The 20,505-nt window shown below is 34.7% G+C and overlaps 1 protein-coding gene across 4 annotated transcripts in view; it reads right to left on the bottom strand.

Annotated features, from left to right (window-relative positions):
* Positions 1-838: 838 nt before the first annotated feature.
* Positions 839-20,505, bottom strand: part of PNPLA8 (patatin like domain 8, phospholipase A2) — a 45,192-nt gene continuing 25,525 nt past the window's right edge. For all 4 annotated transcript variants that reach the window (XM_081535999.1, XM_081535997.1, XM_081536000.1 and 1 more), the window contains exons 6-10: positions 19,342-19,513; positions 15,834-15,891; positions 13,558-13,752; positions 5,948-6,143; positions 839-2,621 (exon numbers count right to left, since the gene is read on the bottom strand). In XM_081535999.1, coding sequence (XP_081392125.1) covers positions 2,347-2,621; positions 5,948-6,143; positions 13,558-13,752; positions 15,834-15,891; positions 19,342-19,513 — 896 coding nt within the window. In that variant the 3' untranslated portion in view covers positions 839-2,346. The remainder of the gene's footprint in view (positions 2,622-5,947; positions 6,144-13,557; positions 13,753-15,833; positions 15,892-19,341; positions 19,514-20,505) is intronic.

Here is a 20,505-nt window from a genome sequence, read left to right on the forward strand (position 1 = left end):
TCATGTTAGGACAAGAATGCAATTTACAAGTATGTAAACTGCATTAATACTTTATTGTACTTGAACTTTGCTATATTACAATGAACATTACAATGAAAATTCAGAATATTTTGATTTCCAATTATCTGCATTTTTCTTATATGTATAAGTTCAGATATATATGAATATGTAATATTTGTGGTCTGAAAGGACTTTTTACACTATTTTTAGAAATCAATGGTAGCTTCATAGTTACTTACACTGTGTTTAAAAACGGTAATTTGGACGATACAGGGTGATGTTTCTAGTCACATTAACTAGCACTGATACTTATGGAATATTTAAAACTGTAACTGGAATTTCTGGGTTGGCCAAAAAGTTTGTTCAAGTTTTCCTGTAAGATGTTACAGAAAAGTCTGAATGAACTTTTGGGCCAACCCAATATCTCTAGAGCATAGCAGGTCAGGTAAAATTTTGACCCTGGAACTCTAGTGGTCCCAGTCCTTCGGTCATTAGCAGATTTATCCCATGTGAAAGAAGGCAGTTATCAGAAACTGCTGGGCAGGAAGCGGGGGTAGTGTCCCCTCAGACTGCTTGCTCAGTGTTCTTGACTTCCCTCCCTCCCAGAAGGTTCCTTTGTCATCTACTTTCTCCTGGATAAAGTATGGCATGGGAGAGGGAGAGGTGCAGAGTGTAATTATAACCCCGGCCAGGCTCTCTCCACCCCTGCCTATATGCCTTGGACAACTCTACCCAAAGCACCATTTTTAATAATGGATAACATCAGCAGCAAGTACAGAAGTCAAATATTACAAGCACAGCACTGATCACATAAATAAGAACAAAATTATCCAAAAAAGACTGAGCTACAACTTTTATTTTCTATATTTTTAAAATAATCGATGAGTTGGATAATTTATTACATTTTCTTACTGAAACAGAGAATTCTTGGCTTCTTTGAAAAGAGCAGATATTTTACCTGTGTAGGACTGAAAATTCATTTTCACATCTCTTGTAATCTTTTGCTTCTACATGTGTAGAATTTTCTTTCCAGCTGCCCTGAGTAAATAAAATTTTAGAGCTAGCTCTTACCACTTTCCCAGAATAAAATATCTGAATCCCAGAGAGGTTATCCGCCCTCCTCCAAGTCAAAACAGAAGGGTTGTGCATCGGAGCCCAAATTAGCATCTAGCCTCTCAGCTCCCCCAGCATCTGTGAACAACGCCTCACTGGCTCTACGCACAGATGCAAAGACACAGTAATGGGTTTAGCTCTAGTTTATGTAGAGAAAGCAAAGGACACTCACCTCTTTTCATTTCTCTTGACAAATCTAAACACAGTAAAGGATTTACATGGTCGATAGATAACACAACAAAGATGGAATTTGGTTAGCATAAACAACGATGCAAGTTGCTGTATATGTTATTAACCTCTGTGAAGTCTAGATGGTTAAAGGAGTTAAGATAAAACAAGCCTGACATTTTTTTAAGCATACTGTTGACAGAGCTACAAAGAGATGACAGGCTACACTATAAATAGTAAATAATTATAAAATGACATTAGCCTTTTAACAGATTATTTCAACAGTTTATTTTTTGCTAATGATGGGGTATTTCTTCAGTAAATTCGAATAATTAATTTCATATGAGTGAATGATAAGCTAGAGCTAGAAAATTGACACACAGCATTATCTTGAAATTTTAGGGGGGCAAAGTGGTTGACAGGAACTTCACCTATCTTTCGGAACCAAACAATGTTGAAATAAACATATTTGGAATAGAAAACGGTATCTGGCTCTTTCATATTTCAAATGTAAAAGTCCTTTGATAGAGAGAATTCCATTTTTTTCTGCATCTGTTTAGATCACATGACAATCGTGGGAGGCAACATTTGGATCATAGAATATAGCTATCAAAAACCTAAGTAATGTTTAAAGTAATGAAGAAGAAATTAGTTTTTCCACTTGAAAGAAATTCAATGATCAAATAAATTTAACATGATTATGGTGACTAAAGTAAAAATACCAAGTATAATGTGATAGTTTTCAGTTCTTGTTTGGCACATATATTAACAAATTTTCAAACATCAAACAATACAACATCGATATGTACTAAAATCAACTAGTACAGTAAGATTCCTAAAGCACAGTTAATTATTAACATCATAAAAACCTAATTTCCATATGAATTCTGTAACCAAGTACACTCTCTCTGTACTGTGCAAGCTGGTCCAAACACTGTCTTTTCAAGATTCCCCAGAATTCAAGAGCATTTTAAAGATAAATCATGCTGAACCCCACGATTCCTTATTGAATTCTGTGGATCTTCTCAACAGGCATTCAGTTAGGGGACTACACGCACACACTCATCACAATTTTGAAAAGAATGGAAGGCCTTCATACATGTCAGTTTTTAGTTTTATCCAATCATTAATTTTCTGCAGAGTTGTTTTTTCTTGACTTAATATTTTTGCAAGTTTTTTCATTTTTTCTTCATTTCTTTCTATGTACTTCAACCCTTCCAACTGCAGCTGATTCAGCTTTTCATTTCGACTTTCATCGAGAGGTATGTTTTCACACATAACAGGATTAAATCTAAAATAGGTGTCAGGAGGTAATAGACCATCAAGCATTACATGGACTTCTGTTAAAACAAAGAGAGGATAGAGCGAATTAAAAAATCAAATTATTCTGCAATGATCTAATTTTATGTTTACTTAAATTATCCTATTTTAGGCAAATCAGAAAGCCTTGCTTATTTTTCACATTCTAGCTAATTAACGGCAGGAGTAAAGAATCCATAATATTGAATATAACTATGAAATGAAATTCAATTCCTGATATATACCATATAATTCTGTTAAATTAGGATCCCAGCTCCAGGACTCTCTTCTCTGTTTTCGGTCCTACTGTTAGCCACTGCTGAGATGCCTTTTCAACCTTTCTTTTGTTGTTTTTTAATTTCCCGAGATCATCTTTATTGAGGTATAATTTATATACAATAAGGTTAATAAATTTTAAATGTCTAAACTGCCAGGTTTTGACAACTGTATACACTTGTTTGATCACAACCATGACACAGAATACTGTCCATCACCCCAAAATCTTCTTCATGCCTCTTTATGGTTGATTCCTCCCTTATCTTTTGCCTTTTCTAGAATTTCATATAAACAAACTTACAAATATATATATAGCTCTTCTGTGTCTGGTTATTGTTTTTACTCAGCAAAATGCTTCTGAAATACATGTTGCAGTATGGATCAACAGTTTCTTCCTTTTTATTGCTAAGTAGTAATTCACTGTAGGGATATTACACAATTTGTTCTCTCTGGTCTGGGTCTACTTCTCTTCAGTTTTCAGCTATTAGAAATAATCCTGTCAATTTGTGGATATATGGTTCTATTTTTCTTGCATAAATACTCAGGGATGAAACTGCTTGTTCATATGGTAAAAGTTTACTTATCTTATTAAGAACAACAACACTCTTTTCCAAATGATTGCACCATTCTGCGTGTTAACCACCAGGATTATCTGAGTTCTCACTGTTCCTTATCTTTGCAAAGACTTGTTATTGTTGGTCTTATTTTTAATCATTTTAGAGGGTGTGTACTGGTATCTCGTGGCTTTAATATTCATTTCCCTAATGACTAATAATGTTGAAAAATCTATCAGTCCCCTGTATATCTTCTTCAGTGAAGCATCTGTTCAAATATTTTGGCCACTTTTTTTCATTGATTTTTTTGTTTTGTTTTCATCTCTATATATTCCTTATATGATATAATGGAAGCATTTTCTATATATTTTGCATCTGATTATACATTTGGTTCTGATGATGGATCAAACACATATTTTACTAATATTTGACTTCAGTAGATAGCTTTCTCTTCATTAAGTGTCTTTTTAAGAACAAAATTTATAACTTAATGAAGTCTAATTTATCTGTTTTTCATCTTATGTACTATCAACAACTCTTTACCTAACCCAACGTCATTAAGATTTTCTCCAGGGTATTTTAGAAGATTTGCAGTTTTAACTCTTATATTTAGATCTATGATCTATTTCAAGTTAGTTTTTGTATATGGTGTGAAGGGTCAAGGTTCAGTTTTTTAAATACAGTTATCTAATTGTCCTGGTACTATTTGTTGAAAAGATTATCCTTTCCTCTTTGAGTTACCTTTGTCAAAAATCTTTTGAGTATACATGTCTGGATCAATTTTTGTATTATTAGGTACCACTGATCTAATGCAAACACCACCCTTCCTTACTGTAGTTTTACAGCCTTGAAGTCGGAGGGTCTAAGTCCTCTAATTTTGTTCTTTTTCAAAACTGTTTTGGTTACTCTAGGTCCTTTGCATACCCGTACGAATTTTACAGTCATCATGTTAATCTCTACCCCACAAAAAGTCCGTTTTTGATTTCTATAGCAGTTGCATGAAGTCTATAAATCAATCTGTGGTTTGCCACCATAACATTACTGACATTTCCAATTCATGAGCACAGTTATCAATTATTTAGGCCTGCTTTAATTTCTCTCAGTAATGTTTTGTACTTTTTACTGTTCAGGTCTTGCATATAACTTTAAAAGGAAACTGCTGTTTTTATACATCAATAACCATCTAATATTAGCAATTACATGTTTCACTCTAATTCTTCATTAACTAGAGTGTATGTGCACAAAGGCAGTATTTCATATTTCTTAAAAATTTCAAGTGAGCCAATAATGTGGTTTGCACAAGGTATACATATGAGTATCATAAGATTGGGTGATCAAAGCTATCTTTTTCTAAGAAGACTGCTTACGGTAAGAATATTTTATTGATGTGACAACAAAATTGTAGATAGTGAGAAGTCCAGAATGTCACCTTTTCTTGGGTTATCATATAATAGATAAACGTCCTTAGTGGGAAGTTTAAGACGCTCATGTAGGCTGATGACTCAGTCAGTAATAAGATAATAGAGAAAGAATGAGATTCAGAAGCAAGGGGCTGTTAATTGGGAACAATTCTTTTTACAAATTTAATAACAGATTTCATGTAGGACTTAAAAATAATATAGTAAAATAAGGAGCTCTAGATGTCAAGGCCAAAATTAGAAAGTCAACAAATACTGACTACCTACTATGTGCCAGGCATTGCAGTCAACATAGTTAGCTGGGTACATTCTGGTGGGACAGAGATTAGAAAGTGAACAGAAAAGGGCTCTCAGGGAAAGTGACATCTGAGCAGAGACCGGAATGAAGTTAAGGGAGGGACTTGAGCACATACTGATATCTGGGCAAGGCCTTACAAACAGAAGACAGATATCTGAGGCAGGGCCTTCTTAGGAAGTTGAGGAACAGCAAGAATTCAAGTGTAGCCAGACACACTTTACAGAGGGGACACAGCTTGAGAGCAGGGGAAGACATGCATTCAAAGGCTAGGTCTTCCAAGGCTGGTGAATTTCAGTGAATGAGGTGTTGGGATTTTGTTCTAAGTGTGATGGGAAGACTACAGGGTTTGGAACCAGGTAAAGACATGATGTAATTTACATTTTAAAGGATCACTTGGGCTTTATTAGGAAGGCTAGATTACAGGGGCAGCCAGAGTGGAAGTAAGGACTTATTCTAGTTTGCCTTCACGTTATTACATAATCCAGAAGTACTCTGATTCTCTCCCTGTTATCCTGTGTTTATCTGAACCAACCTCCTTTTTCTTTTTCTTACGAGTCTTCAACCAAGCCTTTGTGCTACTCCTGCCTCAGCTACTTCTCCAACTGTAAGGAGGCAAAAGTACCACTAGCTCCCACACAGAGAAGTTGCTACTGTAGAAATGAGTGAGGAGAAAGAGAAATTGCAAAGACCTGTTCCCATGTGCTTCCTAAGCCTGCAATACAGACACAACAATGTACTTTTTGCAGTGAGCATCGGCATCGTCTACCAAAAACTGAATTCTACAGGTGAAGTACATTAAGACAGCAAATAAACAGACTAACCTTCCGTGTCTGTAGCACTGTTGATAACATTAGACAGTTTGGTTTTTAGGCTCGTGTAGGTCACATTGTTTCTCACATCACTCTCGTAACGCCCGGTGCCCAGGGATACTATACACTCTAACGGGACGTCTGGCCAAAGGCATTTACACTCGTGCATTGCTAATGCGGAAGGGTTATTCAGGAGCAAACCTCCATCCTGCAAAATGCAAGTCAAACAAATATAGGAGGTAAATTTGAAGTGAAATTCTTTTTTACAAATGTGAAAACAAATTACATTTTCCACAGTTTGAAATTTACTCAGTTAGGAAAACTCAACTATGTAATAAACTTAACAAATTATTTAAAAACAAGAGATTCCTTTAAAGTGAATTTAGTTTATAAACTACAGCTGCAGAACAATTCATATGAAAATTCACTGGCCCCACTGGCTTTATTAAACTTTCCTTTACTATTACGGAGGTTCTTTTTGAACTTTGGATTGCTCTGAATATTTTGCTCAAAATTACTCAAATGAACAGAATTACTTTTAAAGGTTTTTATCCTTGTTTAGTGGTTAATAGAGTCTATATAAAATCTAACAAAAGAATTGTGGTTTTACCAAATAAATAAAGACCAGTTCTTTCACAAATCCAATAAAACCAAATTGGTTAAAGCAATTTAAGTTGAAATTTTATCAACAATACAATTTCAAAGTATCAATTTCATTTACTGCAGATATAACCTAAACAAAGTAAGCAAGCTTTATATTTCTAAGCATCATCAATAATCTACATTATTTTGAAGAATCCACAAGGAAAGAAAATAATTTTCTAAAAGTTTATAGCTGTTCAAAATTTAGTAGATATATCACCTGAGGTTTATGCCAGAAATGGGATAAAATGAACGATGCCCATCCCATACTCCACTTCTAATTCAGCAGAAAGCTATTTCTTTCATTAAATTATTTTTATCCTCAATTCTGTATTTATACTCTGCAACTTCTAATCATTTGGCTATTTTAGATGAAACATTTCATTATCATAAAAACTATAAAGAAGGACAGTTCCATTGGACATGGAACAGACTGCTTCTAAATTGAGAAAGGAGTACGTCAAGGCAAAGAACTAAAGAGCCTTCTGATGAAAATGAAAGAGGAGAGTGAAGAAGTTGCCTTAAAACTCAACATTCAGAAAACTAAGATCATGGCATCCGGTCCCATAATTTCATGGCAAATACACGGGGAAACAATGGAAACAGAGACTTTATATTTTGGGGCTCCAAAATCACTGCACATGGTGACTGTAGCCATGAAATTAAAAGATGCTTGCTCCTTGGAAGGAAAGTTATGACCACCTAGACAGCATATTAAAAAGCAGAGACACTACTTTGCCAACAAAGGTCCATCTAGTCAAAACTATGGTTTTTCCAGTAGTCATGTATGGATGTGAGAGAGGGACTATAAAGAAAGCTGAGCACCAAAAAACTGATTCTTTTGAACTGTGGTGTTGGAGAAGATGCTTGAGAGTCCCTTGGACTGCAGGGAGATCAAACCAGTCAATCCTGAAGGAAATCAGTTCTGAATATTCACTGGAAGGGCTGATGGTGAAACTGAAACTCCAATACTTTGGCCACCTGATGAGAAGAACTGACCCACTGGAAAAGACCCTGATGCTGGGAAAGACTGAAGGTAGGAGGAGAAGGGGACAACAGAGGATGAGATGGTTGGATGGCATCACTAACTCGATGGACATGAATTTAAGCAAGCTCCGGGAGTTGGTGATGGACAGGGAAGCCTGGCGTGCCACAGTCCATGGGGTTGCAAAGAGTCGGACATCACTGAGCAACTGAACTGAACTGATAAAGGATTAAGAAAAGAGAAAAAGGGGAGAAAAGAAGGGCAAACAAGGTTTAGCAAGAAGTGATAATAGTAAAATTAATCCCCCATCAAAAGTTCCCAAGTTTTCAGTGGTTTTACTAGCTTGCTTCAAAATTAAAATTCCTGTTCCTTAAACTTTACTTGGTTTCCATCCAAAAAAGTACAGAAGTTGACATTTTTGGTATTCACTTCAGCCCAGTGGTGAGGCATACCATCCCTTAAACATTTACAGAGTTATTAGCCCACTCTTGTTAGATGCCTTTTCTATCAGCAAGTCATTAGGCTAATGTAATGTTTACGGCATCTCCTGAAGCCTTTCCGCTCACACAGTATTCATACTCACATTTACTTATTTATTGTATACTTCGCGTTTATCAGCCACTGCTTATACTAAGCACTGAGGTAAAACAGACTTGAAAAATAAACTTGGTAAGTAAATTGATACTTATCTTTTAAGAGGTACACAGGATTGTGTTTTAACTGTAGTACATCATGCATGTGCTTAAAAGCCTAATATCTGGATACTTTTTACTGCTTTTAATGTATATTCATAAGTCAGAATTTATACTGGAAAATAACTGATGGACCATACAAATGAATGTCTCTTAATCAACTCATGTTTAGCTTTTTTTTTTTTTTTTTAATTTTGGCCATGCAGCAAATCTTAGGGGATCTCAGTTCCCTGACAAGGGACTGAACCTGGGTGATGGCAGTAAAGTGCCAAATCTTAACCACCGGGGAACTCCCTAATAGGGTGTTTAAAAATTTGTCTTTTATTATGAAAAAAATAAATTTGGTCCTTTTAAGCATTTTTAAGGTTACAATTCAGTGGCATCAGTAACACTCAGAATGTTTTACAATTATCACCACTATTTCCAAAACGGTTTTATTACACCAAATAGGATCTGCAACCATTAAGCAATGATTCCCCGTCCCTTCCATCCTATTTCTATCCTATTCAACTATTCATTCTTTATATGTAAACTCAGCAGAAGACTTCTTTGTAAAGTCAATCCTGACAAAATAAATCACATCTTTTATACTACTTCTTAACTCTGTACGTATTTTTATTATTGAATTTATCATCTTATTCTATAACTGTTTATATTCTTCTAGTTTTGAGTTATTTGATGATAAGATCCAGGAAACACAAACAATATGTCAGCAATTATTAAAAACCTTCATATTTTTTATGGTTAACATAATGTCTGGCACCGAATAAGCACTCTCAACATTTTATCCAGTTAAAAAGCAAGAGAGTTTCAGAAAAACATCTATTTCTGCTTTATTGACTATACCAAAGTCTTTGACTGTGTGGATCACAATAAACTGTGGAAAATTCTGAAAGAGATGGGAATACCAGACCATCTGACCTGTCTCTTGAGAAACCTGTATGTAGGTCAGGAAGCAACAGTTAGAACTGGACATGGAACAACAGACTGGTTCCAAATAGGAAAAGGAGTACGTCAAGGCTGTATATTGTCACCCTGCTTATTTAACTTATATGCAGAGTACATCATGAGAAACGCTGGGCTGGAAGAAACACAAACTGGAATCAAGATTGCCGGGAGAAATCTCAATAACCTCAGATATGCAGATGACACCACCCTTATGGCAGAAAGCGAAGAAGAACTATAGAGCCTCTTGATGAAAGTGAAAGAGGAGAGTGAAAAAGTTGGCTTAAAGCTCAACATTCAGAAAACTAAGATCGTGGCATCTGGTCCCATCACCTCATGGGAAATAGATGGGGAAACAATGGAAACAGTGTCCGACTTTTATTTTTGGGGGCTCCAAAATCACTGCTGATGGTGACTGCAGCCATGAAATTAAAAGACGCTTGCTTATTCCTTGGAAGGAAGGTTATGACCAACCTAGATAGCATATTTAAAAGCAGAGACATTACTTTGCCAACAAAGGTCCATCTAGTCAAGGCTATGGTTTTTCCAGTAGTCATGTATGGATGTGAGAGTTGGACAGTAAAGAAAGCTGAGCGCCGGAGAATTGATGCTTTTGAACTTTGGTGTTGGAGAAGACTCTTGAGAGTCCCTTGGACTGCAAGGAGATCCAACCAGTCCATCCTAAAGGAGATCAGTCCTGGGTGTTCATTGGGAGGACTGATGTTGAAGCTGAAACTCCAATACGTTGGCCGCTTCATGCAAAGAGTTGACTCATTGGAAAAGACCCTGATGCTGGGAAGGATTGGGGGCAGGAGGAGAAGGGGATGACAGAGGATGAGATGGCTAGATGGCATCACCGACTCGATGGACATGGGTTTGGGTGGACTCCGGGAGTTGGTAATGGACAGGGAGGCCTAGCGTGCTGTGGTTCATGAGGTCGCAAAGAGTCACACACAACTGAGCAACTGAACTGAACTGAACTGAAAATGAATACTGTTAGTTGTGGCCTGGCACAGGCATAATTTAGCACAGAAAATGCTAGGCAGGATCTTTCTGCTTAAAACATCCTTTACTTGGAAGGTTCATATGAAATATCATAATTTGTTTTAGGTTAATGTATTCTGAGTTCTGAACCTAACATTTTAAAATGTAAATAAGGACTAAAAGAAATAATATATTAGAATCTGCCAGTAAAACCTTTAGTGCAAGCTAATTTATCAGGATCTTTCTCCAAAGACAGTGAAAAAATGATTTAATTTTGGAAGAGGAGGTGGAAAGAGAGAAGGGATATGCATATGATCAACTTCATTAAACTGTATACATAAAATATGTGTAGTTTTTTGTCTATCAATTTTACTTCAATAAAGCTGTTAGAAAGAGAGAAGGGATAATTTTGTAAAAAGTAATTATTTCAAGACAAATATGATGCTACTTGGGTTGGGGGAGACAAATAATACATTAGAAGCTATTCAAAAAGAATTCTTCCTACTTTATAGTTTCCCAGGACATCTAATAAACCTTGCAACACTGTAATATCATTCATTTCTTTACAAAGACAAATGAAATCTACCCATCCACTAACTTGTACTTCAGTGTTAGTCACTCAGTTGTGTCTGACTCTTTGCAACCCCATGGACTATGGGAGAAGCCTGACAGACTTCTCTGTCCATAGAATTTTCCAGGAGGGAATACTGGAGTGGGTTGCCATGCCTTTTTCCTGGGGATCTTCCCAACTCAGGGACCGAACCTAGGTCTTTTCCATTGCAGGTAGATTCTTTATAGTCTGAGCCACTAGGGAAGTTCCATAATTTATAATTTATACTCTACCTGATTATAAAAAGGATATGAACTTACATTAAAACATATGTCAGACATGATAGTCTCATTTTAAAAATGAGACCAGAAATACTGAATGTAATTATTCTAAGGGCTAAGGAGAAAAGGATTGTAATAAATAGTGAGTTATAGTTTTAAAACTTCTTGGCAACTTTTGAAGAGTAGGAAGGGAACTTTGCTTGAATGTTTTCTTTGTTTAAGCAATTAAGATCATTCATATCTTAGAATACGCTAATCAGCCTTACATGGTGTCTTTGGAAGAGAAAAATATCCCATTTCTTCAAGTATCCAGAAAGGAATATGGAATAAGGAAAATATTTGCTCAAAAATGGTTTGCTTAGATTCTAGATTCTATCAGAATATTGAGTTAGATGTGCTAATCTTTCTGGAATCAAGTCACTGATTTACATGAAAGTATATTCTCTTCATATATGATTTTATGCATTATTTTTTAATTTTTTACAATTGAAGAACAGTTAATTTACAGTATCATGTTAGTTTCAGGTGTGATGGAGGTGGTGGTGGTTTAATCATTAAGTCATGTCTGCACAGCAATTCATTTATATATATATATATTTATGAAACTAAATATTTTCTTCAGATTCTTTTCCCTCAGAGGTCATTACAAAATATTAAGCATATTTCCCTGCATAGTTACATGCTTTAAATAACATTTATATCAATTATTTTAATCTGTATACCAGCCTAAGTTCAAAGATTATGGTCATCAAAATAAAAACTGCTTTGCATGGAAAGGAGTATCACTAGTCTACCTAAAATGGAAAAAGAATCACTGAATTACTTTGGTTTATGATTTGCATTCTATAGGACTAAATTAAATCTCAGAACTACTTCCTCTTAGATAAAGCATAAAGAGCAAATGAGATAACTTCTTTTGAAGTCTGGGAATGTATGGTCCTGAAATGCAGTAACTTTTCATCTGAGACTTTCACTAATATTTGGCATAACTGCAATTTTGTAGCATGACAAGTCTTCAAGTTGTAAGCTATAAACCTTAACTATTACATCTCCAAATACACTGTTATTTCTCCATTTATGACATGGTGAAAATACTGTTATTTCTCCATTTATGACATGGTGAAAATACTATGGAATATGAAGAAGTTGTCGTTACAAATGGCAACATATATATTAAAATACAATTTTTATTTTGACCAGTAAGTCCTGAAATAAAATGTCAGAACTAAGCTCTACAGCTAGCACTTTCTGCCCTGAGGGGGAGGAATAAAGCAAAGGAAAGTGAGAATGGGAAGTGCCTTACATAACTCCGCAATGACTGAGCTGACCAAGTAGGAAACAGTCTGCACTAACTCCAGAGACCAAAGGAACCAATTTTAATATCTTAACTACCAAGATTATAATATTACTTCTGGTAAGACAGAAAGAAAATGAGATAGCTGAATCCAACACTTAAAAATACAATATATCTAAGCTGGTACATAAAATTATAGAAGGTGAAATTGATAACAATATTTTAGATATTATAACATTAACACATATATAGATGCTATGCATTTATACAAAAAACTATGAGTTTTTGAACAATATCTAAAAATTATTATTAAAATAAGTTTTCTTTATCTGAATACCGAGTCAGACAGGAGAGTTAAGGTTATTGACTCCATCAAAGAATTTTTTAAGTGCAGTAGCATATAATAAATTAAGCACACATTAAAACATATATTTTGGAAGTTATCAGCTCAAAAGCTTTGTTGACTTTTTTATCACTGAGTATAAACTATGAGTTAAAATTTTCATAAATAGTGGGAAAACTTGATAGGGAAAATAATTTATGATAAATAAAAGTCTCTGTCACAGGAAAAGAATGTATCATTCAACATTACAGAAACAATGTTCAGCTTAACAGATCATTTAGCCATAAATGTTTAAATAGTATAATTATAGACAGCATGCTAACTCCATCAATTAACAGCTGAAACCCCAGTCAGGTCACTTAATTTTTCTTAAGACTTCAATTTCTCATTTGCAAAATGGACATCACTCTATCTGCCTCATAAGCAGTCATAATTAAATGAGGAAATATGTACAAAGGGCTATATAGGTGTCTGGCACCTAGTTAACCCACTGAGTGTTTACTATTATTATTTTATTACATCTCTTTCCAAATACGTCCACCAAATCTGTCAATTGACTGCATTCTGCATTTTTAGGGACTGTTTCACTTTTAATTTTTATCACATTTGGAAAGCCAAGCACGCATACTACTTCGTTTTTCCATCAAATTAAAATTATCGTTAACTGGTCATGAATCTCACTTCAGGAGATACAAACAAATCTTTCCTAAAATACGCTCTCAAACCAGAGGGCTTATTAATTTAAGAAAAACAAACAGCTAAAAATATCCTATACTGCACACACATCTTTTACCACATGGAGACATGAGGGAAGTTTCCTTGGTGGATCCCTCCAAGTTCAGTTGTAAGTGTCAACTCTTTTCAGTCATGTCAAGTTTTAGAAGACAAGCCACACAGTCAACTTACTTGATGAAGATCATTTCCTAACGCATATTCTGCAAAGTAGCCTGGAGCAGCGGATGAGGCTCTGATGGCCTGCCACATTTTATACTGACAGCCTCCCAAATAGTGAGAGTTGATTCCAGGAAAATGTCCATAGTTTCTGAACACAAAGGCTTTTGGTGTTATCCCTCTGTTCACTATGGTACTTACTGCAGCAACCTAGTCAATTAAAAAGTAGACAATATGCATTGTAAGCAGCAATATGTGGGACTGTAAAAATTAAATATTATTTAGTGGTATGAATGAACACTCTACAACTCTACCCATCAAGGTAAAGTGTATAACATAACTCTAATGTTAAGCAAACAGAAGCAGATCCTTTTAAACAGGCTTTTTTTTAATGGGAAAACAGTAACAAGGGCTGGGACAATTTTGAGAAATGCATTATGAGAGGACAGTAATGAAAGATATTCTTTGACTACATGATTTGATTAGCTATTTAAAAAGACATTCAAGAAGGCAAAAATTTGCAGACCTTTATATGATACTGCAGTAGTAGCAACAAACAACTACTTAAAGATGAATAATACACTATTTTCATATCACTTATAAATCAATCTTTGTTCCTGTGCTCTTTGAAAGCATTATGACTTTAGTAACTGAAACTCTAACACAATAAACTAATTCTCAAGGCTTTTTGATCATAGTTAATAACTGGTGGCTGGGTATTTTTTTTTTAATTAAAAAAACTAATCTTTATCACCTAGGGTCTCAGATTTTATCAATATCAGTGGAGTTTATATAAAATGTGATGTATCTGTTAATGACCTGCAATATGAACTTTAAGAAGCTGAATGGTACTGGTGAGGCCTGAGTTGTTAGGGCTCTATGCCAAGTCCTGCAAGAGGCCTGTGTGCTTTGCTATTTTATAAACCAAAAGTCACATTCCAAGTTCCTGTGAGTGACCCAAGTGTGTCTATAGGCCACTATGGATAAGAATTGGCCATATACTAAAATCTAGAGTCTTTCCATTAACTGGTATACAGGCAGGCTCAATTAAGAAATGTGTGGGTGGTTGCCTCATTTATCAGGAGTGAACTACTTTTTGAGGTGGCTGCAGTTCCCTCACGCCCACTCTTTTTTTTTTTTTAAAGTCTGGCAACACTCACGCTTTAAGAACAAACAAAAAAGAAGCCCTGAAGATACAAGAGAACAAACAAGAGGTGTAGCATTCATCCTTGGGTCCTTTCCAACCAGCTACTGCATCTCATCATCACGGCCTCACGTGGTCTGATGGAGCTATCCCTCCAGCCTCGTTGCACACACTGCCCTTGGATCCCTAAGCCCCAATCTTTAGGGCCTGCATTTCTCCAAGGTTCCTCCTGTATAGACTGTTCCCTTTGCCAGGATTGCTCAACAGCCTTTACACAGAGACCTCAAGGTACATTTCCTTACAGCAGCCTTCCCTCAAGTCCTTGTAAATACATAATTTCAGAGAACTGTTTTTGTGTTCCATAGCACTTATTTCAGGAAAACTGCATCTCATTTGTGTGATCATTTGACTAATGCTTATTTGCCCTACTGGACTGTAAACTCCATGCCTGCATTTACTCACTAATGTATCCAAAGTCCCCAGCACAGTGCTGGCACATGGGGTACATAATTAATATCTAAAGAATGAATGAAAATATGTGTAAGCAGGAGTGAAAAAGCAATAGAGGGAGATGTATTTGATTTTTTGTGGTTACAACTTATTATTCAAGAATAAATACAAGCTGCATGGGATTCCTAGGTACATAAACCCTTATTCCTTAATCAAATAACAAGTCTTATTACAGGACACAGAACTCAAGCAATACTCAGATCACAAAATAAATAAAAAGAGGAGCCATACCAAGACATACTCTAGTGACAATGACATTTTAAAAGTTGGGATTCCATTTGTATATTAATCTAATATATATTCACGAGGCACATGAAGTTTCTTTAAAAAAATCTATGGGGGGAAATGCCACAATTTTCCTTAAATCCCTAGATTAGATTAACCTTATAATAATTCTTTATCTTTAGTCCCAGTCTTTCATGTTCTTAAACTTTTGTTTTATTTTACTTGATATAGAAAAGCTCCAACGTTCACATTCTGTATCTTCATAAAATGACCCAATATATAAGGAATCAATATAATCTATTAACAGCAGTTCCTAAGAAAACTTTTCTTTTAATAAAGGGCCTTCATAATATTCCATTCACCTGATCTTCAATTTCATATAGGTGTTATATTTAAGAGACTCTAAACTCACCTTAGGACACATGGGGTTTCTTGCTGTTTCAATCATTAGTGAAGATCCCATCCTGTCCCTTTATTAAAGGAGAAGAATTATATTATATCAAAATGATTTTATTTCCCAATATCAGGGAACATACACTATACAGTTCCTGTTATGTGGGACAAAAAAGAAAAATCTCCTCTAGGAAGCTTACAATCCAACTAATGCACATAAAACAATATATAGCTACCTATTAACCTCCAATTCAAACTACAAGTATCTACAATTCTGCAGGAGGTTGTGTGTGTGGGGGGGAGGGGTCAATACAGGCTTTCTTATCTAGGAAAGACGGATGGAGGTGCAGCTTGACAAGGACACCACTGATTAAAAGCCCGACCATATACAGAGTAAAGGCACAGAGGCATAACAAATTTGTTGTTTTCAGGGTCCTCCTGATAGGATAAAGGAACTGTGCTGAAGTAAGAGTGCTGAACTATGGCAGGCTATATACAGAGCAGTCTAACTACCAGATCAAGACATTCAGACTTCAAACCTGTTTTAGCAATACAGAGCCTATGCCACCCCCAAAAAATGCTTTTTAAACCATCTGAACTGGCATATGAATTACTGCAACATTATAGAAATTACCCTTGGGCAGCAATTTTCACAATTCCATTACAAGGAAATTTTATTCAGTGCTGATTTTTTTTTCCATACTTAAAAATCATGTATTTTTCCCCTGTACTGAATATAAAGAATGTTTTTGTTTTTTTTTACCAACTTGCCTCAATAAGGAAAAATGCCTTTCTAACAACATTTTTTTCAAACAGTAATTACATTTCTGAACTAGATTATTAGTGAATTTCACATATTTACAAATTAGGTAGCAATATACACTTTATTATCTTTTATAAATACAATGTAAAATGCTTTCTATAAAGGACAAGATCTTTGTCTTCCCCAACCAGATCTACATGTTTCTTCTGCATGAAGATCAAGGCAATTTTATTCTCCTAAGGGTCTTTCACTTTATCTTTTCATAGAAATCTACTGTAAGATTGGGACAGAGATCCTGGGAGCATGCTACTTTCACACTTTAAGCAAAGGTCACATTTATTTTTTTGTTTAAGCCTTAATTTTATAAAGAGTTAAAATGTTTTAGTGAATTGTTATGAATATAATTTGAAGAGAAAATTGAAACATTAATTGCTTATTTTAGAGAAATGTTAAAATAAAATAAAACATTCCCAGACTCTACTGATGTTGTAATTAAAAATAGTGTCCGTTAAGTAACACAAAATCATCATCCCAAGGAAAAAAGAACATAAAAATGTTCTCAATAAACAATGAGAGGAAAAAAATGACCCAAAAGGCCAGGGAATGGGCATGGTAGAGCATTAACAGCAAGGCCTTCACTGAATTTTCCAATCTTCCCTTTCTGATTTCCATACCCTTGTATACAGTCCCTTTCCACACAGATCCTGGGTTTGAGTGGTTTTGGTCAACAGGACATCAGCAAACACTGCATTAAACTAAGGTTTGGTGAGTCTCATGCTCTGGGCTTGCCCTGATGGAATTCTGAGACTGCCACAGTGGGATAAACCCCAGGATGAGAGAGACCAGCTGCCCCAGCCATCTCAGCTGAGCTGCCCACTGGCTGCCAGCAGCCATGAGTGAGTTCAAACCACAGAATCATGAGACTTAATCATGACCTAAAAAAACAAAAAAACTTAAACTTTAGGACTAGAAAATAATATAAAGATTTGCCTGATTTCAAGGTAGAAAACATTTTCTAAATATCAAAGTTCAAAATTAAAGGAAAAGATCTGACTACATGAAGATTTTAAGCTCACATTAAAAAATACTGTTAATTAAAAAGCACATTTTCAATATATCAACAAATGATTAATACATTTATAATATAGTGCACAATGCCCCAGTAGGAAAATGAGCAAGTACTATGCTCTTGAAATCTGCACACTAAAAAGAAATTAAAAAAGTTCAAATTTATCAATAACCAACGTGATGCCAACTGGAAATACCAGTTTAAAAATCTCTAAAACTGACAAAGTTTTAAAAATTAAAATGTTTGGTGTTAAGTATTTCATGAAATGGAAACACAAATTGATGCTGGTGGCTAAGCTGGGACAACTGATTTAAAGAACAATTCAGGTATACACATATATCTATCTTTAAAATGATTCTTAAAACATGTATACTCTCTGACCCAAAAAACTTCACTGAAGAAGTTTATCTTAAATATATAACCAGAGATTTAAGTAGAGATGCAGGGTATCCACCAAAACTTTTATTTTAGGTGCAAAAATATCTGAAATATCCTCTTTTTTCACTAGGAAATTTGTTAAAAAATAGTACATCCATAAAACGGACTGTGAACAATCATTAAAACATGTCTCAAAAAATATCTAATGACATAGGAAACCAATCAAAATAAAATGCTAAGTGAAAATGCATATGCATTATCATCCCAATTTTATGAACAGTATGAATACAAATGCATACTGACAACCTCACACACACACACACACACACACTTATTTATCTCTAAGAAATTCTAGAAAAATGTACATCGCATGTTAATAGTACTTTTGGTCTCTGCAGAACTATACATTTTCACTATTTTCTTTATATATTTTCTATTTCATATTTAATAATTACTTTAGAAAAACATCAACATTGACCCAATAATTATGCTTCTTATAGACTGATCTACGGATATATTCTGAAGTGTGGGCAGAAATGTAAACTTTCCTACAACAGCACTGTTCATAATCACAAAAAAAATCAGAAACATAACTGTCCTAAATATTAGGACATAAATCTTAACATTAGGTTAAGAAAATATGGCATCACCCTGCAGAATGTAGCAGAGTCTTTTTAAAAATTTGTCAAGGGATTTTAATAAAGTTGAAAAAAGGGAAAAAGAAAATTGTAATTGCAATATAACTTCTACCATATAAAATATATATGAAAATATGTATCATTTAGGGAAAAAAATTAGAAAATACAAGGTCTTTGGCTCTGAATAAGACTGTGGGTGATTTTAAGTTTCTACTTTACGGTTATATTTTTAGAAAATGAGTATAATGGCTTTACAGTATTTTGGGGAAAATGTTTAAAAATTATTAAATCTTTTAGAACAATATCTGTTAATGACTTGAGAAAGGCTAATACTACAATGCCTTTTTAAATAAGGCCGGTGAACACCTGTGGATTCTGGTACCCTGAGGGTTCCTAGAACCAATCCCCTGCAGATGCCTAGAGGAAACTGTATGTGAAGGAAAAACAACAGGAGGCAAACATGTCCTATACACAATGTGGTCACAACTTTTAAAAAGGTGATTGTAATTTTTACATACCAATCTCACACATGTGAACCCATCAAAGCAGTGAATAGAATACAATTCACCAAAATATTAACAGTGGTTATTTCTAATGAATGAGGTCAACAACCGAGTATTGACATTTTTCTGCTTTGTTTAAATACAAGACATTTTTAAAAAGAATAAATACAACTTACTTCAGAATGTTTTCCCATGTTTGACTGTCATAAAATGCATGGCTCCAACTCATTTTGACTGTTCCAACAATGACATTTTGTGAAAACACATCTGATCCTAATTTTCGATAAAGTTCCTCACATTCATCCAGGGGCATATGAAACAATCCCAACATGAAGGCTAATATAGCACCTGAAAGAAAGAATCCTTAGTTTTTATCAGCACGACCATTATAGTACTTATAAGATCTTCTGACTCACAGACCTAGTTAAAATTCTAGCTTTCATACTTTTTGATTGTTATCACTTGAGACAAACCTCTTAACCTCCCAGAGCTCTAATTTTGTTCATCTATAAAATAAAGATAATTACAATAACTAAAATTTATACATTATTCTAACACTGGGATAACACATGTAAAGGGCATTACCAGGCCTCACTGAAGAGTCAACAAATACTAACCACTGATGATAATTTTAAAATATATAAAAAGGTGTTATTTTACATTAAATAACATATAATTAAGATACTGTGGTAGATAATGTCCTTTCTAACCTTAATTCCTTAATTTTAGTCACAGAATACAGTATATATGACAACTTATCAACTCATTAAAATAATTACACCTTCAGGTTGGTCCCAGGAACTCACATAACAAAGAAATTAGGTCTCTGGGATGTCTTTTTAAACAGCTGATTTAATACCCTAGCTGCAACTGATATCACACACTGCCATCTAGTGTACCTAACTGGCATAACCCTGAACTAAGGAGGAAAAGGGGAGAAGACTGCTTTGGGGGATGCAGAGAGGGTGGGAGGAGCAAAGATCTGTATGGCATCACTGCTTACAAAAAGAAACAAAAATAGTACATCATTATCATAATGCATTTTAAATATTTTATGTATTTTTTAAGTCTTATTCAGTAAAAGAAGACTTCAGTTTGTTTTAAAATTCACTGTATGGTATAACTGTGTAACAGAAATTGTTATTTATCAAGTTTCAGAAAACGTTTACACTAGAAATAACTTGCCAAAAAAATTAAGTTACTTTTCAGGAAAGCTACTATAAAGATAAACAGATATTTAAAAAACTGAATTTTACTGCATGGGTAGAAAAAAGAACAATAGGGACATTAACCTTAAACTAAATATGTACTTTTAACTTTATAAAAATTATATGTGCAAA

The sequence above is a fragment of the Giraffa tippelskirchi genome, chromosome 10 (genome assembly GCF_054371585.1).
Source record: "Giraffa tippelskirchi isolate mGirTip1 chromosome 10, T2T-mGirTip1v1.2.pri, whole genome shotgun sequence".
In the NCBI taxonomy this organism is placed as follows: domain Eukaryota; kingdom Metazoa; phylum Chordata; class Mammalia; order Artiodactyla; family Giraffidae; genus Giraffa; species Giraffa tippelskirchi.